The sequence below is a fragment of the Ranitomeya variabilis genome, chromosome 2 (assembly GCF_051348905.1).
Source record: "Ranitomeya variabilis isolate aRanVar5 chromosome 2, aRanVar5.hap1, whole genome shotgun sequence".
Lineage (NCBI taxonomy): Eukaryota > Metazoa > Chordata > Amphibia > Anura > Dendrobatidae > Ranitomeya > Ranitomeya variabilis.
The window spans coordinates 241,892,825-241,919,693 of NC_135233.1; the positions used below are offsets into that span (position 1 = coordinate 241,892,825).

The following is a 26,869-nucleotide window of genomic DNA, read 5'->3' on the forward strand; positions in this document are numbered from 1 at the left end:
GAAATGTCATTCTCCAGCAGGACTTGGCACCAGTCCACACTGCCAAAAGTACCAATACCTGGTTTACAAACAACAGTATCACTGTGCTTGATTGGCAGCAAACTCGCCTGACCTTAACCCCATAGGGAATCTATGGAGCATTGTCAAGAGGAAGATGAGACACCAGACCCAACAATGCAGAAGAGCTGAAGGCTGCTATCAAAGCAACCTGGGCTTCCATAACACCTCAGCAGTGCTACAGGCTGATCGCCTCCATGCCACACCGCATTGATGCAGTAATTGATGCAAAAGGAGCCCCGACCAAGTATTGAGCATTTACTGAACATACATTTCAGTAGGCCAACATTTCAGATTTTAAAATAATTTTTCAAGCTGGTGTTATAAAGTATTATAATTTACTGAGATAATGACTTTTGGGTTTTCGTTGGCTGTAAGCCATAATCATCAACATTAACAGAAATAAACACTTGAAATAGATCACTCTGTAATGACTCTATATAATGTATGAGTTTCACTTTTTGTATTGAAGAACTGAAATAAATTAACTTTTTGATGGTATTCTAATTTTCTGAGAAGCACCTGTACACAATACATATGTCCTTAATAGCCCCTCATTGTAAAACTAAAATGGCTCCTGCATAGAATATCAGTCAAAGTAGTAAAGTCAATGCATATATGCCAGTGTGAACCAAAAGGACTGAGGACCCATGGATACGTTCTCAGTACTTGAGATAAAACATAGTTTGCAAACACCATGTGATCACAGCCTAATTTGTCAGTAAAACTTTTTTCTCATCTGCTGAATGAATATGCACATATTTAGTTACATTTGGGTGTGCCATCCATTTACGTCTGTGTCTGGTGAAAATTACATGACAAATGTGTTATGTAGTGCACTATTTGAAAATATTCACTAGAGGGCTCTCCAAGTACAAAGCAATATCTGTGCATTAATAAAAGACACACAAGAGGGCACCTGCTGCACACAACTATTCTGTGTAATGAGGTGTGACTTTGGAGTAAAGCTGCAGCACAACCACAAGGTTTACTTAATGGGATATCCCAGGTGGATCTACAGGTGACATACAGAAAGCGCTTAAATTAGTCTTCCAATAAGCATTTATTTAAGTGTCATATCTTTGATACAACTTGTGTACGTACAGTCTAATCAGCAGAAAATCAGATTCCATAGAATTGTCACAAAACAACGCTCCATAGTAATATCTCTATGTTTCTCGGTTAGCTCTTTGTTTCTTCTGTTGTAGCATTTTGTGGGGTACATGGTCATTTCAGTATAAGACAGATCCACTATTAGGCCTTTTTCAGGCATCAGTGACTTAACCATTTTTCATCAGTGTGTTTGATATGATTTTCTTCAGTTTTTACCATCATTTTCTTAAAATCAAATTACCACTAGATAATTATCATTTTTCCCCTCACCCATGACAGCACCTGAGAGTTGATGAACAAGGAATCCTCTGATAGGGAGGGAGCAAGCCTCTTAAATTTTAATCCTGAAGAAAGATCCCAAGAATATCCTAGCTCAACAAATAGTGCTTAAAGGGAACCTATCACCCCCAAAATCGACGATGAGCTAAGCCCACCAGCATCAGGGGCTTATCTACAGCATTCTGTAATGCTGTAGCTAAGCCCCCAATGTAACCTGAAAGATGAAAAAAAGAGGTTAGATTATACTCACCCAGGGGCGGTCCCACTGCGGTCCGGGGCCTCCTATCTTCTTATGATGACGTCCTCTTCATGCTTTGTTCGGCGTTCTTTGTCTGCCCTGTTGAGCAAAGTACTGCAGTACGCAGGCGCCGGGAAAGGTCAGAGAGGCCCTGCGCACTGCAGTACTTTGCTCTGCCCTCAACAGGGCAGACAAAGTACGCCTGCGCCGGAGCCACAGCATGAATACAAGAAGACAACGTCATCGTAAGAAGATGGGAGGCCCCGGACCACGACGCCCACCACAGCGGGACCGCCCCTGGGTGAGTATAATCTAACCTCTTTCTTATCTTTCAGGATACATGGGGGCTTATCTACAGCATTACAGAATGCTGTAGATAAGCCCCTGATGCTGGTGGGCTTAGCTCATCATCGATTTTGGGGGTGACAGGTTTCCTTTAAGGAAGGAAGATTATGAAAGTTTTAGATATGTCATTCAAGATAATGTCTTTATCAATTTAGAGCTCCAATAAAAAATGCCAACAAGAGTAAAAAAAAAAAAAAGAAATTCTTTTACTGATTACAACAACTTTTTTTTTTTAATCAGAGAGGGTCTATACTTATCACAGAAGTCAAGTGATTCGACGAACCTGGAAACTTTAGTAAGGCCTTGAGTAGGGTTCCTAGTGGACAATGGCTCCAGAAACAGCACCTGCTTAAAATATTATGTAACGTCAAACCCAATATTGTTGACAATTTCCACTGAATTAAGGCTTCCCCCGAGGCCAAGATCTGGACCATAAGTAGCCCTTCTGCTGTCAATAATTATCAAATGATTTAAAATATCTACCCAACTCGATGCAATCAAGTGTAGATTGAGCATCCCAGAATCCCAAAAACCAGAAGAAATATTTAGATATTTAGTACTTTATTTAGCGGTGATCTCATTGAGGCCCAGTGAGCGGCCCATAGAATCACAGCTTCAGTGACCTGCGGTAACCTCTCTTGACGTCACCGCTTTTCACTGAATCTACGCTCTAAGCAGCTCATTGGCTCCTGGATTTCACGCAGAAAGGTCGCATCATGCCACCCACTATTCAGTTTGAAATCCAGATGTAGCAGAGATGGATTACGGCGTGGGACAGTACGGATTATCTTCTCGTCAGACAGGTGAGGAATATGGTTGTTTACTATTTTTGGTCTTTTACAGGGGACATGGACGCAAAGGTGAGTATAACTTTGTTTATCTATTTATATAATTACCTTAAATTGTCTGTCATCCACTTCCGTCTGGACGTCCTCGAATCCCACAATCCACCGCGCCGCACCGGAAGTACGCCGACCGCCATATTGGAATACCCAAGTGATGGGTATTGCAATATAGCACCCGCTGGTGGTACCAGTCTACCCTCTCTTCTGTCCGTCGCTCCCCGTCCCCCCTCTCTTCTGCCTGTCGCTCCCCATCTCCTCTCCTCCCGCTCCTCTCTGTTGCTCCCCATCTCCTCCCGCTCCTCTTTGTCGCTCCCCTCGCTCCTCTCCGTCGCTCCTCTCCGCAGCCCCCCGTCTCCCCTCACTCCTCCCGCCGATCAGCCTATCAGCAGCGGCCATGTTGGCGGGACAGAGTGCTTATCACCGCTCACATGGATGACAGCAGGCGTGGCAGATGGATCCCAAAGCGGGGACATTGAGGGGTGGTAATCACCGGCTGTAACAGGGCGTGTCCCCCAGGGAGAGGAGAAAATACTGTATGCTATGATGGAGGCCCGATGCTATCGCATCGGGAGGGTGGTGACGTGCCGACAGGGGCAGGCTTTGCAGCATGCCCCCATCCGCACGTCATCACCCTTCTGATGCGATAGCATCGGGCCTCCATCTAGTTCTTCAATAAATATCTAAAACAGGGTGTTGCGTTTAGTTTCAAATAAAGGACTTTATTCTTGCTCTGTATTTATTTCAAAGCTTACTATTTGGTTAGCAATGGGCACATCTTATAAACGCCTCTCCATTACTAACCCCTGGGCTTGATGTCACCTGACAATAGAAAGGTAACATTAACCCAAACCCTATTACCCCACTTGCCACCCCCACAAGGTAAATCGAAAGAACAAGGCTAAATGCCAGATTTGGTGCATCCTATGGATGAGTCATTTCTGGAGCAGCTGCTAAGGACTGACGGTGGTGAGGGGGGCAATATCCATTGTCCCTTCCCAGGCTATTAATATAAACCCACTGCTTTCTGTTTAAGCTTTGCTGGTTTGAGTGTTTTATTTATTTTTATTTTTTGTGGGGTGGGGGAGTCCCGTAAACTCACCAGTAAAGGCTAAGTTAAATAGCTGTGAGCTGTTATTATTGCCCTGGGAATCTTTTGGGATATTGTCCCTTTTCCTAGATTATTAACATCAGCCCCCAGCTGTGGGCTTTACATCTGCAGGTTATAAAAATTACACGGGAGCCCACGCCATTTTTTAAATTTAAGGCCAGTTTCACATTTGCGGTTGTGTCCACAGCGTTTCTGACTCATACATCCGCATGCGTCTTGATTTCATATCTTTTACATTGTGGATGCAGGTACATGCGTTTGAAAGTGTTCGCTTGCGGTTGCTTACGCATACGTCTTTTCGCGGCGGGCGGGGCGCGGCTAACGCACCATGTTGCAATTTTTGAGGCGGCAAATTTCCATCAAATATGCGCAGGCATGCGCATGAGTGCGTTAAAGAAACACATTACTGTCTATGGGAACGCATGCGTACGCAGGTCTTTGCGTACGCATGCGTTCGATGCGCTTGCGTACTTCGGACTGCACATGTCCAGGAACTGATTTAGGCTGGTTTCACACTTGCGTTTTTGACTGCAGCGTTTTTTGCACATGCGTTTGGTCGCGTTTTCAAACGCATGCGTTTTTTGTCTGCATGCGTTCATTTTCAAAAATGCTACCTGCAGTATTTTCTTGCGCGTTGCATTGCTGTCTATGTAAGGCTACGTTCACATTTGCGGTCCTCGCCGCAGCGTCGGGCGCCGCAGCGGCGCCGCATGCGTCATGCGCCCCTATATTTAACATGGGGGCGCATGGACATGCGGCGCACTTGCGTTTTGCGTCGCTGCGGCGCCCGCGTCGGGGCGCAGAGGACGCAGCAAGTTGCATTTTTGCTGCGTCCAAATTCAATGAAAAAAACGACGCATGCGGCGCAAAACGCAGCGTTGTGCATGCGTTTTATTTGCGTTGTGCGTTGCGGCGCCGACGCTGCGGCGCACAACGCAAATGTGAACGTAGCCTAAACGCATGCGTTTTTAAGCACATGCGTTTGTTTGCGCTAAAAACGCATGCGTTTTTATAGAAAAAAACCAGAAAACACACTGAAAAGCCACCCACCACCATCAAGGTGATAAAGGGATCCTAACCCTAACTCTACCCCTAACCTCACCCCTAACCGTTTAATGAACATTTTCTGACAGTCATATTGCCACGTATTTAAGTGCCACGTATCACGTATTTCAGTGCCATGTATGCCACGTGCCACGTATTTAAGTGCCACGTATCACGTATTTCAGTGCCACGTATTAAAGTGCCACGTGCCACGTATTTAAGTGCCACGTATCACGTATTTCAGTGCCACGTATGCCACGTGCCACGTATTTAAGTGCCACGTATCACGTATTTCAGTGCCACGTATGCCACGTGCCACGTATTTAAGTGCCACGTGCCACATATTTAAGTGCCACGTATTAAAGTGCCACGTGCCACGTATTTAAGTGCCACGTATTTAAGTACCACGTATTTAAGTGCCACGTGCCACGTATTTAAGTGCCACGTGCCACGTATTTAAGTGCCACCTGCCACGTATTTAAGTGCCACGTGCCACGTATTTAAGTGCCACATGCCACGTATTTAAGTGCCACGTATTTAAGTGCCACGTATTTAAGTACCACGTATTTCAGTTGCACGTATTTCAGTGCCACGTATTTCAGTCACGTTTAGGGTTAGGGGTAGGGTTAGGGTTTTCTTGTTTTTTCTTGTGTTTTCTTGTGTTTTCTTGTGTTTTTCTATAAAAACGCATGCGTCTAAAAAACGCATGCGTTTTACCGCGTTTACATGCGTTTTTCACACATGCGTTTTTTTTAAAAACGCATGCAGATAAAAACGCAAGTGTGAAACCAGCCTTAGACACGCCCATTGAGACACCCTCCTTGAAATATCGAACGCATGCGCATAAAAAGCGTAAAAGCATGCAAGCGCAGTGGGTTTTTTTGCCGTCATGCGTAAGCTGATGCGGAAAAAAAACGCTGCGTTAGCATGCGTTTTCGGTTGCGGACAAGAAGCTGCGGACTCGATTGCAAATGTGAAACCGGCGTAATTCTTAATTGTACACAAATGGTACACAGTGGGGGCTGAATACAACTCCTATCATTGTCGCACTGATCACAGGGAGACCAGGCGACAATGATGAGAGCTGCCTTCAATAGTGAACTTCTTTCCAGGTGCTGGTACGTGTCATGATGACACATGGATGTCATCCATGTGCAGTAGTGAGCAATCTTGCTCAGATAACGTCTAATCTGAGCATGCTCGGGTGTTATCCGAGCATCTGGGAGTACTCGTATATTATGTTCAACTCCCTGTGGCTGCATGATTTGCAGCGTCTAGGGAATCCCCAAGTATTGAAGCTGTCTAACAACCGCAAATCTTGTAGCCGGCAGAGTCTCGAACATAATATAGGAGCAAGCCCAAATGTTCAGATAACACCCACGCGTGCTCAGATAAGACATTATCCGAGCACATTCACTCATCACTAGTGTGCACGTGTGTGGCACGCATTTTGTCCATGCTGCGCTTAAACTGTCATGTCTGCAGATTTTTAACATGAACATACGGTCTGTGTGAAAAACCTGACGTGCGTACAACCATTGACTACAATGGGTGTGCGTGTCCGTATTTGCGGTCCTTAAAAATAGGCTGCATACGGACGCAAAATGGCCGTGTGAAGGGGGCCTTAGGATGTAACGTTAAATAGTCCTAAGAAATGTATTTAAGCTGAAATGGCAGACAAGAGCAGATATAACTAGAACAGGCAAAAAAAGAGAGATCTTGGCTATTCAATATAAAAGAATAGCACGATCACACATGCATTTAGAAATGATGGCATTTATCCTATTCTCTATAATGGCATCTGTTCCGCACCTTAAATAGATGCCAATAATGCAATCCAACCATGAAGATTGTTAGTTGAAAACCGTTAAATGCAAAATAGATTCGTTTTTAAGAAAACCAAGTGATAACCATCCCCTCTGATGCTCCATTTCCCCTCCCCCATGAGAAAGCAACTTGGTCAGAAAGAAATATAGATCTCATATATTATTGGTCAAAGCTCAGATGGTCCTAAATCAAGGTGTTAAAACCCGTCCTGTCAACCATGTGCCTTATGGATGTATCATACTGTTATAGAGTAATAAATAGAATGGTCTTACCTCAGTGTGAAGGCATTCATCTCCACTATAGAAGATGATCCTCCTTCGCCACAGGAGTCTGATAGGTGAGGGGACATATGCACTTGTCCATTAAGTCCTCCCCATATAAGTTTATTGCAGAGTTGCCGTGTTTTCTCTCCAAAAGCGCATTGACTGGATATTTAACCAACTCACCACTTAGTGCAATCTACTAGTTTTATGACTTAAATCCAGAAATACTTATTGGAAATTAAGTTGGTGGAAACATTATACCCAATAAGACCATTTTCCAACTTCACCAAGCAATATAAACTGTCCTTGGAATATTTTCACCAGACCCGGTATAATTATGTCTTTTTCATGTAACTCCAATTAGGCAGATAGACTAGGATGTTGATGGTTAGATAGACTAGGATGTTGATGGTTTATCAGCCCCCATACCTGAGAGTCCAACTCACATCGCCATTAGGAGGGCAGACCGACTTAGCACAATCAAGTTCTTCTTAACACTCCATACCAATAGGGTAGATTACGGTATTGACAGTTTAATCACTTAGCATCCACAAGGCCATTTTGTGAATTCAACTAGAATCCTTAGTTGGACTTCCGGTGGTTTTATGCAGTTTAGCGCAGCCATGTCCATCTTGCACCTCCAACTAGGAGGTAAACTGAAATGTAGATGTTTACCAACTTAAATGCTTAGCAGTCCATCTTATGACACCAGACAGGGAGCATCACTGCACTTATACTAGTTTTGTTCAGCTTAGGGTACTTTCACATTTGCGTTTCCCTGATCTGCGGATGGCTGCGGACTTCCTCCGTGAAGCCCCGCCCTCGGCCGCACCTCCGCCTACTTCTGCATGCCGCCCGCATGCGGCCTGCCTACCTATCTTTAACATTAGGTACGCAGGTCGTGCGGCTGTATGCGGAGGCTGCCGCATGCGTCGTTTTGACGCTGCGGATAAAAAAAAAATGCTACAGGCTGCGTCCTACGCTGGTCGCCGCAGCATCAAAACGACGCATGTGGCAGCCTCCGCATACAGCCGCACGACCTGCGTACCTAATGTTAAAGATAGGTACGCAGGCCGCATGCGGGCGGCATGCAGAAGTAGGCGGAGCTAGTGGCGGAGGTGCGGCTGAGGGCAGGGCTTCACGGAGGAAGTCCGCAGCCGTCCGCAGATCAGGGAAATGCAAATGTGAAAGTACCCTTAGCCATGCCTATGCTACAAATCCCATTAGAATGATAACTTGGACCCTAAATGATTAACCAACTTAAATGCCAAGCAGTCCAAATTATGACTCCAGACCCTTAAGACTAACTGGACTTATGATTTCATTTGGCTTATCACAACCATGACCAACTCCAACTACTGTAGAAGGATAACTGGGATGTAGATATTTTGTTAAGCTAAAAGTTGACCTGTCCATTTTGAGACTCCCCACACTGGATTTAACAATGATTTCATTCTGATTATCTCAACCATTTACACCTCCTACCTAGAGGACATACATGTTAAATGTTGACCTGTTCAATATACTATTCAAGTATGAGGCATTGACTGGAAATCTGTTGGACTTCCCAGCTACCCTTAGGACTGCGTTTTATTAAGGCCCCTCCTTGTTGTTCAATAGAATCACCACAGTCATGCCTTGAGACAGAAGAAAACTAGCTATTTAATAACTATGAAGCTGCTGGCAAACCTTCAAGCAAACCAAACACCAGGCATGAGGTGTCATGGCAAACATGAGACATGAAGCCATAACAGATGCGGCAGGCCCAACCCACAAGAAATTAGGCCCTAGGCTGCGGGCCCAACCCACAAGAAATGAGGCCCCAGGTGGAAGGTCCAACTCTCAAGAAATTAGGCCATACCCAAGGCGGCAGACCCAACAGACAAGAAATGAGGCCCTAGGCGGCAGGCCCAATCCACAAGTCCCAATACGGCAGGCCCAACCCACAAGACATGAGGCAGGCCCAACCCACAAGACCCAAGGTAGCAGGACCAACTCACAAGACACGAGGCAGGCCCAATCTACAAGACCCAAGGCGGCAGGCCTGACCCAGAAGACCTGAGGCGGCAGGCCAAACAGACAAGAAATGAGGCCCTAAGCAGCAGGCCCAATCCACAAGTCCCAATACGGCAGGCCCAACCCACAAGACACGAAGGAGGCCCAATCCACAAGACACAAGGTGGCAGGCCCAACTCACAAGACCCGAGGCGGCAGGCCCGACCGACAAGACCTGAGGCGGCAGGCCCAACATACAAACCCCGAGGCAGCAGGCCCAACATACAAGACCCGAGGCGGCAGGCCCAACACACAAGAACGAGGCAGCAGGCCCAACACACAAGACCCCAGGCGGCAGGCCCAAGACACGAGACGGCAGGACCAATCCACAAGACATGAGGCCATACTCTAGGCAGCAGGCCCAACTCACAAGACATGAGGCCATACCTGATGCAGCAGGCCCAACCCACAAGAAATGAGGCCATAGGCGGCAGGCCCAAACCACAAGAAATGAGGCCCTAGATGGCAGGCCCAACCCACAAGAAATGAGGCCATACCCTAGGCGACAGGCCCAACATGCAAGACACGAGGCGTTTGGACCAACATGCAAGATACGAGGAGACAGGCCCAATCCACAAGACATGAGACCATACCCAAGGCAGCAGGCCTAACCCACAAGACCCAAGGTGACCGGCCCAACCGGCAAGACACGAGGTGGCAGGCTAAAACAAGACACGAGGCTGCAAAACCAACACACAAGATATGAGGCCAGATACAATCTGGCAGGCCCAACCCACAAGACATGAGGTGGCAGGCCCAACACACAAGACCCGAGGCGACAGGCCCAGCCCACAAGATGAGGCGGCAGGCCCAACACACAAAACAGGCCAGGCATGAGGTGGCAGGCACAACACACAAGACCAAACATATGGTGATAGGCCAAACACACAAGACACAAAGCGGCAGGCTCAACACACAAGGTGCAAGGCGGCAGGCCCGACCCACAAGAGACCAGGCGGCAGGCCCAATCCACAAGAGACCAGGTGGCAGGTCCAACACACAAGACACTAAGCGAGACACAAGGCGGCAGGCTCAACCCACAAGACAAGAGGAGACAGGCTCAATCCATAAGACATGAGGTGGCAGGCCCAAGACACAAGAAACGATGCCAGACATGATGAGGTGGCAGACTAAGACACGAGGTGGCAGGCCCAACACAAGCCATGAGGTGGCAGGCCCAATACACAAGACACGATGCCAGACCAGATTAGGCATCAGGCCTAAGACACGAGGCAGCAGGCCTAACACACAAGACATGAGGTGGCAGGCCCAGCACACAAGACACAAGGCCAGGCATGAGGTGGCAGGTTCAAGACACGAGACTGCCGCAGGCCCAACACACAAGATATGAGGTGGCATGCCCAACACACAAGACACAAGGCCAAACATGAGGTGGCAGGCCCAAGGCACGAGGTGGCAGGCCCAACCCACAAGAAATGAGGCAGCACGCCAAACACTCAAGACATGAGGCCAGACATGAGGCGGCAAGCCCAACTCACATGACATGAGGTGGCTAGCCTAACACAAGACACAAGGCCAGACATGAGGCGGCAGGCCCAACACACAAGGTCAGACACTAATGAGATTCGAACACAGGATCTGTTGAAAAACAGGCACTTTAACCAAGCAAGTGAACAGCACCTAAACGAGAAATTCAAGGCCACACGTCAGGCTGCAGACCAACTAAGAAACACAAGGCTGCAAGACATACGAGAATCACAAGGCTGCAGGACTACTAAAACACAAGGCCCCAGGTCAGACACCGGGCCCTAGGACTGACATCAAACATAAGTAGGTACTGAAGCATTAAATGTAGATTCTCCTAAACTGATGTTAGCATTTGAGCCCCAAACTTGGGGCAGTGTACGCACTGCTATTCTTACTAGAGGTCGCTATAGAACACGATATGGTGTTCTGTGATTCACGGCTGCTCCAGTCATGTACTCAAGGCTCCTACATCCAAAGGACAGGAAACCATATTGAAGGAGGAAGTGGGAGTTGCAGTTTAAAAAGTATTATCTGTACAGATATATCAAAACAAATAATTCACATTGTCAAAAAACTGTACTTAAAAATTACCTTTAATTATGTCTTAACGCAGCAATCAGATCAGTGATAATAAAGATCACAAAAAAGAAAAAAAATGAATGGCACCAAGGTCATGCAAATTTAACACCTGTCGCTCCGGATGGCTGGCACTTTAAGAACAGCGGTATATAAGCTCTGGGCATAGGTGCATAGCATGAATGAAAAAACATCCGTCTATAAAATGTGCAAGAGCAGAAAAGATGGAGCAATGCGGGGAAAGACGACAGCCGTTTCGCATGAAAGACCCTTCTACGGGTCCATGGAAAGCAAGGAAGGAATCCAAACAAAGGAAAAGAGAAAAGGGGTTAGGAAGGAAGAGGAGAGGAGGAAAATGAAGAGAAATAAAGATCAACTGTTGCACCACAACAATTAACATACCAAGTGCAAAAACAACATAAAATAAAGTATAGATTAAAAGTATTCTGGCAAAGTAATAAGACATCAAATAAAGTGTCTTTTCTTGCTTGGAGAAAATATTATGTTCCAAGAGGACCATTTGGATTTATATTTAGGTAGATAGTTATTCCTTAAAGCTAAGGATATTTCAAAGGAGTTATGAGAGAACATAATATCAATTATGTCAGAAATAGATGGAGTATCCATCGATCTCCACTTTGATGTAATACAAGCTTTTATGACAGAAAAAATATGTAAAGAAACTTGTCTGATTTTTTTGAGGGAGGTCATCAGCTTCCAGAAAAAGGAGAGCTAATTGAGGAGAAATTTTTACTGGAGACTCATTTATTTTATTCAATAGTAAAGACACATCTTTCCTAAGTATCGAAAGTTTGGAACATTCCCAGAATATGTGAAGAAGATTACCTCTTTGACCAAAATTCCTCCAGCATAAATCAGATTGATCGGGAAATTTGCTTTCAAGTCTAGCGGGGTGTAGAACCACCTAGATACAATTTTAAAATAATTTTCGTGTAAGTTTGCGTTAATAGAAGATTTGTACGCTAGTTCCACCGCTTTTTCTCATTTATCTACGAGGAAATTATTATTGAGCTCTTTTTCCCATCTCAAGAAAACAAGTGCTGATGCTGCAGCTAAGGTTAATAATCAAGTCTCTATAAAGCAAATAACCTATACCCTTAGTTTATAATATAGATAAAACATGTACCTTTATTTAGAAATAAGCTAAAAAACCATGAGACAGCTACAACAGATGTACACATAAAACACACAACCGTGCTCTCTGACAAAGCCCTACATGGGGTACTGCATGACCACTGCCTGACAGCGGAGGTTGGCACCCTACACACAAATACGAGACTGGCGCCCCCACTCCTCGGCGGCTGACCCTGTTGCTCCTAACATGCGCCCTTTTTCCCATCTCCACGTATAATTCAGTTTTTCAAAAGAGACATCAGAGTTAAAAATCGAATAGCTACTCCTCATATTCCAAATTGAGTTATTCGTAGGCTTCTCTAAAAGAGTAACAATTTCTCTTGAAAGGGTCAAAGGTAAAGTGAATTTATTTCTAATATATTTCCTTAACTCTAAAAAATTATAGAATTCTTCATCAGGAAGATTGTAATGGGTTTTCAATGACTGAAAGTTTATAATCGAGTCTAACTTATGCCCCGTTATAAGTGAAGAACCGTCTATAATTCCAAACTTTTCCCATTTTTTACATGGAAAATTCGGTAGAGCAGTATGAAAAATTGAGATAGGAAGTTTGTTGGGATTAATGTTACATTTATTAGTTTTTGAGATACTATATAGCTTTTTCCAAAGTGAGATTGAAGATTTTATCTTTGAGTGATTAGGTAAAGGAAGAGATGGATCCAATAAATGGGATATTATCAATGATGATAAAGAGGAGTTATTATTAGAAGCTTTTTCAAGTTCTGTCCAGCTCGGTTTGCCGGATTCAAGGAACCAGGATCTACTTTGAATAATGATATTAGAAGCATGGTAGGCATAGATATTAGGTAGGCCGATTCCACCATTTTTCTTATGTTTAAACAACGAAAGTTTTGAGATCCTTGCGGGTTTAAATTGCCATATAAAAATGGATAATTGTTTCTGCAGTTTATTAAACCAATGGTCAGGGATTTGGATGGGGATAGTACGAAATATGTATTGGAGTTTAGGAAGGATCATCATCTTAAAAAGAATATTCCAGCCTAACCAAGATGTATTGGATTTATCAAAGTTGTCAAGGTCATCTTGTATGGAGTTCTGAATATTACGTAGCTTTTCATCTAAGATTACAAAATTTCTCCCATGAGTAAGGAAATTCCTTTTTCAGCAATTTCCTTAGGCTGGAATCTATGAAAAAGCACAGTCTTTTTAATTTCTTTATATTTATTTTATAATGAGAATCCAAGGAAAAGGACTTAATCACTGAGAAAACTGCTCGTAATGAATTTATAGGGTCTGAAACGGTAATTAGAGTATCATCCTATTTTATGCTGTTTAGAATTTGCAGTGATACCTCTTATTAAATGATTATACCTAATAGATTCAGCAAATGGCTCAATTATCAAGGTAAAGAGTAATGGGGATAGTGGGCACCCTTGCCGAGTACCGTTAGATATGGAGAAGTAATTTGAAAAATTACTGTTAACAGAAACTTTTGCCGAAAGGAAATGCGTATAAAGCAAAGATGGCTCTTAGAATTTGCCCTTTAAACCCAATTTTTCATGGGTTGCAAATGTGTAGTTCCAGTTTATATGGTCAAATGCCTTTTCGGCATCCAGTGATAATAGAATTAAGGGGGCTCTTCTCTCCTCTATGGATGATGGCAAATTCAAAATTCTACTTGTTCCATCCAAAGCCTGCCTTCCCTTAACAAAGCCGACCTGGTCTGACTGTATAAGCCCCGGGAGAACTTTTTGCAGTCTTTAGGCAATCGCTTTAGCATAGGTCTTTATATCTGAATTTAACAATGGGATAGGCCTATAGCTCGATACCGATGAGGGATCGCTGCCTTGTTTTGGAATCACTACTATAGTGGCTGGGAGAGATTCTTTGAGAAAAGAAGTCTCTTTGACTGCATGGTTTAACATGGAAGTTAATGGAGATGAAAGATGCTGACTAAATATCTTATAATATTAATTAGGTAACCCATCTGGGCCCAGTGACTTATTTTCCTTTAATTTATAAATTGTTGAATTTTTCATCTGTAGTAAAGAGAGAGTTTAGCTGATTAATTTGTTTTAAATTGAGCTGGGGAAGGCTAATATTAGTGAGGAATTGGTTAATTTCATTACAGTTGGGTTGTGGAGTAGAAGAGTCATCCTTTAGATTGTATAGAGAGGAGTAGTATAATAAATTACTCTGCTATATCTTGAGGATGAAGATAGGAATTACCTGCGTTTTTGATAGATAAAACTCTAGATTTTAAGCGTTGCTGTTTAACTTTATTGGCCATGAGCCTACTCATTTTATTATACAAGTAGTAGTGGTTTAGTTTGATTGCATTCATTACTTTGTTATAATCCTCCTACAGCAAAGTTTTCAATTCTGCTCTTAAGCTTAAAATTTTAGAATGTGTTTCTTCAGAGGGATTTATTTGTTGTTTTTTTCTCTTCTGTTATTTTAATTCTTTGTTTTGTGTGTTAGCTCTCGTCATGGACGCGTTATTGGGTGACACTTACAGAATCAACACTTCTCTACTTTGGGGCCAAGTCATTGAGAGGCAATGAAAGAAAGCATGTGAGTATTTCTAGTGGAAGAGTAAGAAATAATGGCTGCCACGACAGTAAGCATCCAGCTTTCCACAGGTCCCAAATGGTAGAAAATTAGAGGCACACTTACATGGACTGATTTCTGCCCATAAACAAGTGCCAGTCTTCTATATAAAAGTCAATCGTGTTTACGGCCCGGCCTTCACAGGCTGATGGTAGAACTGTTAGTACTGTCGTTCCTTCCCTGTATAATGTTGTCAGCAGCACATCTCTTGTTTACAGGGATTGATGTGCTACCAAATAGCCCACAGATCCAGTCAGCCAAAGATCAAGCATGTTTACAGCAACTGATGATCAGGAATGAATACTTGTTTTCCGAATATTGGCCTGTGAAAATAGCTAAGGCTACTTTCACACTAGCGTCGTACGACGCACGTCGCAATGCGTCGTTTTGGAGAAAAAACGCATCCTGCAAAATTGCTTGCAGGATGCGTTTTTTCTCCATAGACTAACATTAGCGACGCATTGCCACACGTCGCAACCGTCGTGCGACGGTTGCATCGTATTGCGTCAGACCGTCGGCACAAAAAACCGTTGCATGTAACGTTTTTTGGTGCATCGTGTCCACCATTTCCGACCGCGCATGCGCGGCCGGAACTCCGCCCCCTCCTCCCCGGAGCTCAGAATGGGGCAGCTGATGTGTTGAAAAACTGCATCCGCTTCCCCCGTTGTGCGGCGCTTTCACAGTATGTGTCGGTACGTCGCCACGTCGCATTGCGACGTGCGTCGTACGACGCTAATGTGAATGTAGCCTAAGTGTTCACACGTTCATGCAGTTTTATTTCTCTCCTGCTCTGCCAACATGTTACAGTTCTATCCATGAACCAAAAGGCCAAGGATGAGCAGTGCTATGGGCAAATAGGAAGGTATGGGTCTGCTACAAGACAGTTGTGAGACCATTCACTTACAGAAGGTGATCTAGGTCAGACTTTGGGGCGAGAAGCAGAGCTGGGAGTGGAAGCTGTCTGCCTAATGGCTTTATTTTTGGTGTTGTGGGGGGACGATATACATATTCTTGTATGAAATATAACCCTGCCCTTACCTGCTCCTGGAGAAAAGATCCCTATAATACACATTTTCGGTTACCGATCATATTATAGCCAGTAATTACAATCGCTAACAGTAGAACAGTAGGATGCCCGCTTGGTGATCGGATTGCTGCGCTCCAGGTTTGGATACTGATGTGCAGTCTCAAAGCAGTTGTTAAACTAAACTCTCATAGGAATGTCATAATTACAGGTCAGCGAAATGTAAGGGTATGTGCACACGTTGTGGATTTGGCAGCGGATCTGCAGCGGATTTGGCCCTGCAGATCCGCAGCAGTTTTCCATGTGGTGTACAGTACCATGTAAACCTATGGAAAACCAAATCCGTAGTGCACATGCTGCGGAAAATTCCACGTAGAAACGCAGCGGTTTATTTTCCGCAGCATGTCAATTCTTTGTGCGGATTCCACAGCGTTTTACACCTATTTCTTTATAGGAATCCGCAGGTGTAAAAACGCAGGCGAAATCCGAACAAAATCTGCACAAAATCAGCAGGTAATTTTACCTGCGGATTATGTAGAATCTGCGCAGAAAAATCCGCAATGGAATCCGCAACGTGTGCACATTCCCTGAATGTGAGCACATTCCAGCCAAACTTAGCTTTAATCATTCCCACCACAATCACCTTCGCTCTATAGCTCTATGGTAATGTCATTGAAGAGGCACTCCCATCCAAATTTTTAGCCTCTTAATATGCTGCACTCATCATATTAAATAGCACTGTGAACTTACATTTGCTCATTTTGCAATCCTAGCCAGCTAATTCTATTTTTTTCTGCTTTATGTAGAGACATGAAGTCTCTTTTCCCTGTATTTATCATTCCCCTCTTCAACTCCTGACCCAGCTGCTCCACTATAAGCCCCCCATTTTGATACTTGCAGTGACTGAGGAGTCATGCAGGGAAAATTGACCTGTATCTACATTGATCTTACAAGATTCAGCTAGTTAGTTTTTAATCACATGATGTCATAGACCTAATGGAAAAGAAAAGAACTAGCTGGGTAGAAAGGCAAATTGAGCAATTGTAAGTAAACAGTGATTTATAATATGATGACTGCAATATGTTAAGAGGATAGACATTTTGATGGAAGTGCATCAAAATCACAGACAAGGCAGGAAGGGCAGTAACTCTGCAGAACTACGCCTTTGTGGATCCCTGGAAAGTTGGGCAACCACAGCTTTGTAATGGCTGCTGTTAGCGCTCCCTTGATTGTTAATTACCCAATTTTGTTATTTCCAGTACAAGTCTACACCTAGTAAGAAAGTGTCTGTATTAGGATGGATGGTGGTGTTACCAGATGATCCTGAACATCCAAATATTTTCCAGCTCAACAACCCTGATAAAGGTGAGAGTGGTCTGTGCTCCTACTGAAAAAAAAGTATGGACAGCACCTCCAAAAATCATACAATGATCTAATGCCGCTAGTCAAAAATATATACACTGCTCAAAAAAATAAAGGGAACACTAAAATCCCACATCCTAGATATCACTGAATGAAATATTCCAGTTGTAAATATTCATTAAATAGTGGAATGTGTTGAGAACAATAAAACCTAAAAATGATCAACGTAAATCACAACTAATATCCCTCGGAGGTCTGGAGTTGGAATGATGCTCAAAATTAAAGTGGAAAATGAAGTTACAGGCTGATCCAACTTCAGTGGAAATGCCTCAAGACTAAGAAATGATGCTCAGTAGCGTGTGTGGCCTCCACGTGCCTGTATGATCTCCCTACAATGCCTGATGAGGCGGCGGATGGTCTCCTGAGGGATCTCCTCCCAGACCTGGACTAAAGCATCCGCCAACTCCTGGACAGTCTGTGGTGCAATGTGATGTTGGTGGATGGTGCGAGACATGATGTCCCAGATGTGTTCAATCGGATATAGGTCTGGTGAACGGGTGGGCCATTGCATAGCTTCAATGACTTCATCTTGCAGGAACTGCTGACAGACTCCAGCCACATGAGGTCTGGCATTGTCCTGCATTAGGAGGAACCCAGGGCCCACCGCACCAGTATATGGTCTCACATGGGGTCTGAGGATCTCATCTCGGAACCTAATGGCAGTCAGGCTACCTCTGGCGAGCACATGGAGGGCTGTGCGACCCTCCTAAGAAATGCAACCCCACACCATTATTGACCCACTGCCAAACTGGTCATGCTGAAGGATGTTGCAGGCAACAGATCGCTCTCCACGGCGTCTCCAGACTCTGTTACGTCTGTCACATGTGCTCAGTGTGGACCTGCTTTCATCTGTGAAGAGCACAGTGCGCCAGTGGCGAATTTGCCAATCCTGGTGTTCTGTGGCAAATGCCAAGCGTCCTGCATGGTATTGGGCTGTGAGCACAACCCCCATCTGTGGATGTCGGGCACCCAGACCATCCTCATGGAATCGGTTTCTAACCATTTGTGCAGACAAATGCACATGTGGCCTGCTGGAGGTTATTTTGCAGGGCTCCTCCTGTTCCTCCTTGCACAAAGGCTGAGGTAGCAGTCCTGCTGCTGTGCGTTGCCCTCCTACGGCCCCCTCCACGTTTCCTGGTGTACTGGCCTGTCTCCTGGTAGCGCCTCCAGCCTCTGGACACTACGCTGACAGACACAGCAAACCTTCTTGCCACAGCTCGCATTGATGTGCCATCCTGGATGAGCTGCACTACCTGAGCCACTTGTGTGGGTTGTAGAGTCCGTCTCATGCTACCACGAGTGTGAAAGCACAACCAACATTCAAAAGTGACCAAAACATCAGCCAGTAAGCATTGCTACTGAGATGTGGACTGTGGTCCCCAGCTGCAGAACCACTCCGTTATTGAGTGTGTCTTGATAATTGCCAATAATTTCCATCTGTTGTCTATTCCATTTGCACAACAGCATGTGAAATTGATTGTCAATCAGTGTTGCTTCCTAAGTGGACAGTTTGATTTCACAGAAGTTTGATTTACTTGGAGTTATATTTTGTTGTTTATGTGTTCCCTTTATTTTTTTGAGCAGTGTATATAACTAAACATGAAGTTCTTAGTTTAACATTCTCATCAGACTGTGTAAAGCCCACCGCCGCGTCATGGTGAACTTCTTAGTGGGTCCTACCTTCTATTGCCTTAACCCATTTCTGCCATCGGACGGAATAGTATTACCAATGGCAGAACCCCTACTTTGATGCCAGCTCCGGCGGTGAGCCCGCATCAAAGCCGGGACATTTCAGCTGTTTTGAACAGTTGACAAGTGCCTCCAATAGGCGCGGGTGGAATCACGATCCGCCCGCGCCTATTAACTAGTTAAATGCCGCTGTCAGACTCGGCATTTAACAAGCGCTTCCAGCCATTGGGCTGGAAATGCGCGCACCGCTGACCTCCGTCACCTGATAGGGGGTCAGCGATGCGTCGGCTTGTCAACCAGATGTCTTCTGAAGACCTCTATGGTTGTTGATGCCAGATTGCTGTGAGCGCCACCCTGTGGTCAGCGCTCATAGCAATGCTGTAATTCAGCTAGATAGGAGTGATCTGAGCATCGCTCTTATGTAGCAGAGCCGATTAGGCTATGCCAGCGTCTAGACTCCCATAGAGGCTATTGAAGCATGGCAAAAGTAAAAAAAAAAATGTTTTAAAAAATATAAAAGTTCAAATCACCCACCTTTCACGCCATTCAAAATCAAACAAAAAAATAAAACACATATTTGGTATTGCCCAATCATTAAAAAAAAGGATTAACCTGATCGCTAAACGGCGTAGAGAGAAAAAAAATTCAAAACGCCAGAATTACGCTTTTTTGGTCTAAGCGACATTGCAGTAAAATGCAATAACAGGCGATAAAAAGAACGTATCTGCACCAAAATGGGCGCGCAAAAAATAAACCCTCACCCGACCCGAGATCACAAAAAATGGAGACGCTACGGGTCTCGGAAAATTGTGCAATTTTTTTTTTTTTTTTTTATAACAAAGTTTGGAATATTTTTTACCACTTAGATAAAAAATAACCTAGACATGTTTGGTGTCAATGAACTCGTAATGACCTGGAGAATCGCAATGGCAGGTCAGGTGTAGCATTTATTGAACCTAGCAAAAAAGCCAAACAAAAAATAAAGTGTGGTATTGCACTTTTTTTTGCAATTTCACCGCACTTGAAATTTTTTCCCGTTTTATTGTACAAGGCATGGTAAAACCAATGGTGTCGTTTAAAAGTACAACTCGTCGGCAAAAATAAGCCCTCACATGGCCATATTGATGAAAAAATAAAAATACTATGGGAGGTGGAGCCGCATATTCATCAACTGTAATGAGCGGCACCACGTGACCGCTCATACAGGAGAAGCTGCGGGGCGGAGAGCAAGCGTCGAGGGAGGCGGGTGAGTATTTTAATGCCGGCGGCCGGGCGCACAGGGGGTGGGAGCGGGGAGGATGCCCTAAAGTTTATTTTAAACACAAAAAAACAACAAAAAAAAAGATTTTTCATCCCTTCTCCCCAGCGAGCGCTGGAGAGAACGGATGAATGGCGGCATCAGCACCATGCTGGGGGGACAGCGCTTACTGTAGCGCTGTCTCTCCTGCACGGTCCGTGTGGTACCCAGGCGGCACACGGCTGCCGCACGTGTGCCGCACGGATGGCCTATGTGCGCTCACGGACACGGACAACTCCGGTACCGATTTTTCCGGTACCGGAATTATCTGGACGTGTGAGACTGGCCTTAGTCAAGTTTCCTCTCATCTTCAAAGCTCCTGCACCTGGTAAAAGGAATGAGCACCATGTCACCCGCCCCAAAAGAAAAGGGCAGCATGCCAGTTGTTGTGGAACTACAACTGCCTACATGTTCTGATAGCCTGGAGCAACGCTCCCAAAACCGGTGTGATTTGTTCTACTTCGAGTGTCCTCTTTAGAAGGGTCTCTAATGAGATTTTTTTTTTTTGAGGCCTGATGAGGCAGATATCAGTTTTTCCAGCTGGTCTGATAAAATGGCCAATTTATTACCAGCCTGGAATCCTAGAGTATAAGAGATGTATTTTAGCTTTTTGTATAGGAATCCAAGAAGTATCGTTTCTCCTTGCGGAGAGTGACATGATAAGCACGTCGAGGTGAGGAGACTTAAAGCCACAATGCTCCTCTGGGAAATATGCAAATTGTCTCTTCAGAGAGGAAGAGGACTCGAACTCTAGTGCCACGTATTGGAAGTAGCAATCCTAACAGTCAATGTCGACCCTTTAGCTTTTTGTATACTAATTCAACCATAAAGGTGCATTGTTTCTTTAAAGGAGAAAAACATTTCTGTCAGCAAGAGATGATCCGTTCTTATTCTTTTCCAGGAAATGTTTACAAGTTTCAGACTGGCTCCCGCTTCCATGCGATTTTATGGCACAAGCACTTGGATGACGCGTGTAAAAGCAACAGGCCGTCGGTGAGTGACACGGAGCAGCTGGTAAGAAGGATTATTCTATATGAATACCACATCTATTAGTCATTGCAGTGCATATTAATTAGATCGTACCTTCCATTCTGAAATTTTATCAAGCTCATCTTCCTGCGTCCCTACATCAACACTTCCTGTGAGGGGCATATATCGCCCCCTTCTAGTGCTGTGTAATATCACTACACCTGTACCCCATGCATCGCTTACAGGTTATGTCCTGTATAGTGGGGATCTCACATGTAAAATAAGGGATTAACTCACTCTCAAGGCCACCAATAAGCAGCATGGGTTGCCTCTATTTTATGAAATGTGTTCTGGCTGCTGAATCCTGAAAGGATTAAAGTGTAGTGTAAGACTTTTTTTTTGAGTTGCGTTACCACAGTACAGAAGAGTAAGGACACATGAGCCAGGTATGAGGTCCGTGATCACACATTTAATCCAACAGCAATGAATTAGATGAAGGAAGAAATGAGCTTAGAGGTCCCAGTTGTAGACTGGTCTTGCAGACTGTTCACGAGAAATGCCATCAGAAGGTGTGAGCAGTTCTTCAGTAAACCGAAGATAAAAAAACAGATTAGGGATCTATACTCAATCAGCCGCGCTAGAGGTAGGCACAGGAGACAGTTTCATTCAATAGTACATGCAAGTTCATTTCACTTCATAAACTGCCTCTGGGAGGCAAAACAAAACAGGGCCTTTTTATTATTATTATTTATATAGCACCATTGATTCCATGGTGTTGTACATGAGAAGGGGTTACATACAAATTACAGATATCACTTACAGTAAGCAAACTAACAGTTACAGACTGATACAAAGGGAAGAGGACCCTGCCCTTGTGGGCTTATATTCTACAGGATGGTGGGGATGGAGACAATAGGTTGAGGGTTGTAGGAGCTCCGGCGTTGGTCAGGCGGTAGCTTCGGTAGTGGTGAGGAGGCAGCAGGGTCAGTGCTTGCTGAAGGCTTTCCTGAAGAGGTGAGTTTTCAGGTCCCATCTGAAGGATCCGAATGTGGTTGATAGTCGGACGTGTTGGTGCAAAGAATTTCAGAGGATGGGGATATTCGGGTGAAGTCTTGGAGGCGGTTGGGTGAGGAGGGAATACGTGTAGAGGAGAGAAGGAGGTATTGGGAGGACCGGAGATTACGTGAGTGAAGATATCGGGAGATTAGTTCAGAGATATATGGAGGAGACAGGTTATGGATGGCTTTGTAGATCAGTATTAGTAATTTGAACTGGATATGCTGAGGGAATGGGAGCCAGTGAAGAGATTTGCAGATGGGGAAGCGGAGGAGTAGCGAGGAGAGAGATGAATTAGTCGGATGAGGGCATGCACAAACATTTTAGTAGATTGACGGTTGAGGAAAGGACGGATTCTGGAGATATTTTTGAGCTGGAGGCGAGAGGAGGTGGGTGAAAAGAGCTTGGCACAAGAGGTTTTGTGGCACAAAGTGAAAACAAAACTTAAAACAAATAGTCCGTATAATATTGCAGGCCCGCCAGCTCAGGTCAGTGCCTTTTGCAACACACACTGAAGGTACAGAAGAACTGCAGGTAAGTAGTCCATATAGCCCTGCGGGTCCACCCGCTAAGGTTAGTGACTTAAACAACACAAACTGGAGGTCTCCTCACCTCCAGCCACAGACACTGAATGAGAGACCAGGCCTCCATTTTAACTGCCAAACCACACCCCAGGGTTGGGATATGTGAGCGGTCATTCCCACCCATCTCTTGTGACCGTTCGTAAAAACCTGGCCCTGGATTGGCCAAATATTTCTCTCAGCACTATATGTGCTGGAGCATGCTTCCGAGCTCACATCACTGCAGCTAGCAGGTGCGATGACACAAACAGTGGGTACAGAAAGTATTCGTACCCCTTTAAATTTTTCACTCTTTGCTTCATTGCAGCCATTTGGTATTTTCAAAAAATTTCAATTTTTTTCACATTAATGTACACACTGTGTTAGGGCTAGCAGAACGCACCAAGTAAATATAGATGTTATTATTGGTGCATTCGCAGCCCGGGGTCCACCGTGCAGGAGGAACCTGCTGCTAGCAAATGACGGCACTATATGGCGGTTTAAGTGAACTCTGTTACTTCACAGAGTAGCAGGGAAACAAGACGCTGTGCCCTGTTAACCCCACAGGAGTTCACAGCTAACTGCCGAGCTGAAGGCAGTCTGTGGTCACGCAAACATACAATCTCCTCACCGGAGGAGCCGGTATTCTAGGGGCTTATTTCAGCCGGGGCCCTAAATCCACGCACACAATCTCCTCGCCGGAGGTGCCGGCATTCTAGGGGCTTATTTCAGCCGAGTCCCTGAACACACATAAATGTGACCACACTGGCGCATGCACATAACAGATTTGATACTAGCGCATGGCCGTGCGGCCATGCGAACCCTTTATAGCTGCAGCAGGTACATGACCTTCCAAGAAGGACCAATGAGAGGCTACCACAGAGCCTGAGCACCTCCAGGACCTTCCTGGAGGACCAATGGGTTTTGCTGCAGTATCAAAGCATGTGACCCTCGACCTCCAATAAGAGATCTCACCCTGGGCATGCTCAGAAGGTGAAAAGCAGGACTTAGTCCCAAAAGCGTCTGCTCGCCACTGCCCAGCACTGGTCTTAATGGCAGAACCTGGAAGAACAGCAGTAACCAGGCGCAGAGTATCTGCCTGAGTCAGACGCTGGGACCGTCGTCTCCGCTGAGCAGGCTCCACTGCGGCTGGAGAAGGATGTGAGACCGCAGAGAAGATGGCTTGAGATTCCCCCTGTGCAGAGGCGGGAACTCGACACCTAACATTACCCCCCCTCCTAGGGCCCCCCCCTCCTTTGACCTCGCTACGTTCGAATGCAGCAATGAGCTGCGGAGCTCGAATATGCTCAGCAGGCTCCCAGGACCTGTCCTCTGGGCCATAACCCCTCCAATCCACCAAATAAAATTTTTTGCCACGTACCACCTTGCACCCCAAGATAGCGTTCATCTCGTAATCATCCGAAGATGAACCCGATGTCCCGGCAGATGACTCAGAAAACTGGGACATGTATACGGGCTTTAAGAGGGACACATGAAAGGTGTCGGTGATACCCAGGCGTGGAGGAAGGGCCAGACGGTAGACCACAGGGTTAACCTGTTCGAGCACCTTGAAGGGACCCATGTAGCGAGGGGCAAACTTAGTGGACTCAACTTGCAGCCTGATGTTACGGGCAGAGAGCCACACTAAGTCGCCAGGAGCAAAGATCGGAGCGGGGCGCCGATGTGCATCGGCGGAGAACCTCATTCTCTCCTTGGAGGCCCGGATGGCATCCTGAGTGTGGTCCCAAATGTCCCGTGCCTCCACAGCCCAGTTTGCCACCCTGGAGTCGGCAGAAGACACGGGCATAGGCACAGGAACCCGCGGATGCTGACCGTAATTGAGGAGGAATGGAGTCTGACCAGTGGAGTCGGCTACGGCGTTGTTAAGCGCAAACTCCGCCCACAGTAGCAAGGATGCCCAGTCATCCTGCCTAGCAGAGACAAAATGTCGCAGATATGTGACCAGAGTCTGGTTGGCCCGCTCTACCAACCCATTCGTCTCGGGATGATATGCTGAAGAGAGATTCAACTCAATGCTGAGTAGACGACAAAGCTCTCTCCAGAACCGAGACGCAAACTGGGGACCCCGGTCACTGACAGTTTTGTCCAGCATACCGTGTAGGCGAAAGACATGTTTAATAAACAACGCTGCCAGAGCCCGTGCAGAAGGTAGCCGTGGAAGAGGCACCAAATGCACCATTTTGGAAAAATGGTCGGTGATCACCCAAATAATGGTGCAGCCACGGGACTTGGGTAAGCCCACCACAAAGTCCATCCCGACCATCTCCCAGGGCCTGTCTGCCACCGGCATGGGATAAAGTAAGCCAGCTGGCCGTTGTCGAGGAGACTTATTTTTGGCACAGGAGACACACGCCCGAATATAGTCTCCGACGTCACGGGCCATATGCGGCCACCAGTACGTCCTCGCCAGAAGCTCAGATGTCCTTTTGGTCCCAAAGTGTCCACCCACCCTGGATGAGTGAGCCCAAGAGAGAACCTCCGGTCGCAAATTTGCTGGCACGAAAGTCTTACCCGGGGGCACAGACTCTAGCAAAACCGGAGCCACGGTCCTCAGACTCTCAGAAGGGGACAATAAGCTGAGGTTCCTCCTCCTCCTTCGCTGATGACACTACGGAGCGGGAGAGAGCATCGGCACGAATGTTCTTCTCCCCGGAGAGAAAATGGAGGGTGAAATGGAACCGGGAGAAGAACAGGGACCATCTGGCCTGGCGAGAATTTAGCCGCTGGGCAGTCTGAATATAGACCAAGTTCTTGTGGTCGGTGAAAACTTGGAAGGGAAAACGAGCCCCCTCCAAGAGATGTCTCCACTCCGAGAAGGCCAACTTCATAGCTAGCAACTCCCTGTCCCCGATGGAATAATTAGTCTCCGCCGGTGTGAAGGTCTTAGAGAATAAGAAGCAGGGATGCTTCCGACCTTGAGCATCCTTTTGGAACAGGACTGCTCCAGCACCGACAGATGAGGCATCCACCTCCATTATGAAAGGTTTATCTACATCGGGGCGATGTAGAATGGGAGCACTAGCAAAGTGGGACTTAATAGAGAGGAAGGCCTTGGAGACCGCTTCCGACCACAACTTGGGATTTGCTCCCTTTTTGGTGAGGGCAACCAAAGGAGCTACCAAAGTTGAGAAGTGGGGAATGAACTGGCGATAGTAATTAATAAACCCCATAAAGCGCTGCACCGCTTTGAGAGAATGGGGTTCTTGCCAGTCCATCACAGCCTGTAGCTTGGCAGGATCCATAGCCAATCCTTGGGCCGAGATGATATAGCCCAGGAAAGGCAAAGACTCCTGCTCAAACACACACTTCTCCAACTTGGCATAGAGGGAATTTGCCCGTAGGAGGTTGAAGACTTTGCACACATCTCTCCGGTGGGAGTCTATATCTGGAGAGTAGATGAGAATATCATCCAGGTAGACTACAACCAAGGTGGAGAGCATATCCCGGAAGATGTCGTTCACAAAGTCTTGGAAAATGGCTGGGGCGTTACAGAGCCCGAAGGGCATCACCAGATATTCATAGTACCCATCCCTGGTGTTAAAAGCAGTCTTCCATTCGTCCCCCTCACGGATGCGAATCAGGTTGTAAGCACCCCACAGATCTAGTTTAGTAAACACTCTTGCTCCCCAAAGCCTGTCAAAAAGCTCAGATATCAGGGGCAGAGGGTACTTGTTCTTAACGGTGATGGCGTTAAGACCCCTGTAATCTATGCATGGACGTAATTCTCCGTTCTTCTGCACGAAGAAGAAACCAGCCCCTGCAGGTGACACAGACTTCCTAATGAATCCCCTTGCCAGATTCTCCTGGATGTACTGAGACATAGCCTCCGTCTCTGGGAGAGACAATGGGTAGACTCGACCCCGGGGA

General features: G+C 45.7%; 1 protein-coding gene across 33 annotated transcripts in view; it reads left to right on the forward strand.

Moving 5' to 3' along the window:
• Positions 1-26,869, forward strand: part of RALGPS1 (Ral GEF with PH domain and SH3 binding motif 1) — a 1,054,187-nt gene that overhangs the window by 1,001,428 nt on the left and 25,890 nt on the right. For 29 of the 33 annotated variants that reach the window (XM_077284283.1, XM_077284266.1, XM_077284294.1 and 26 more), the window contains 3 exons: positions 14,836-14,928; positions 17,248-17,353; positions 21,298-21,410. In XM_077284283.1, the coding sequence (XP_077140398.1) occupies positions 14,836-14,928; positions 17,248-17,353; positions 21,298-21,410 (312 nt within the window). The remainder of the gene's footprint in view (positions 1-14,835; positions 14,929-17,247; positions 17,354-21,297; positions 21,411-26,869) is intronic. The other 4 variants (XM_077284281.1, XM_077284286.1, XM_077284299.1 and 1 more) reach the window with 1 other exon arrangement.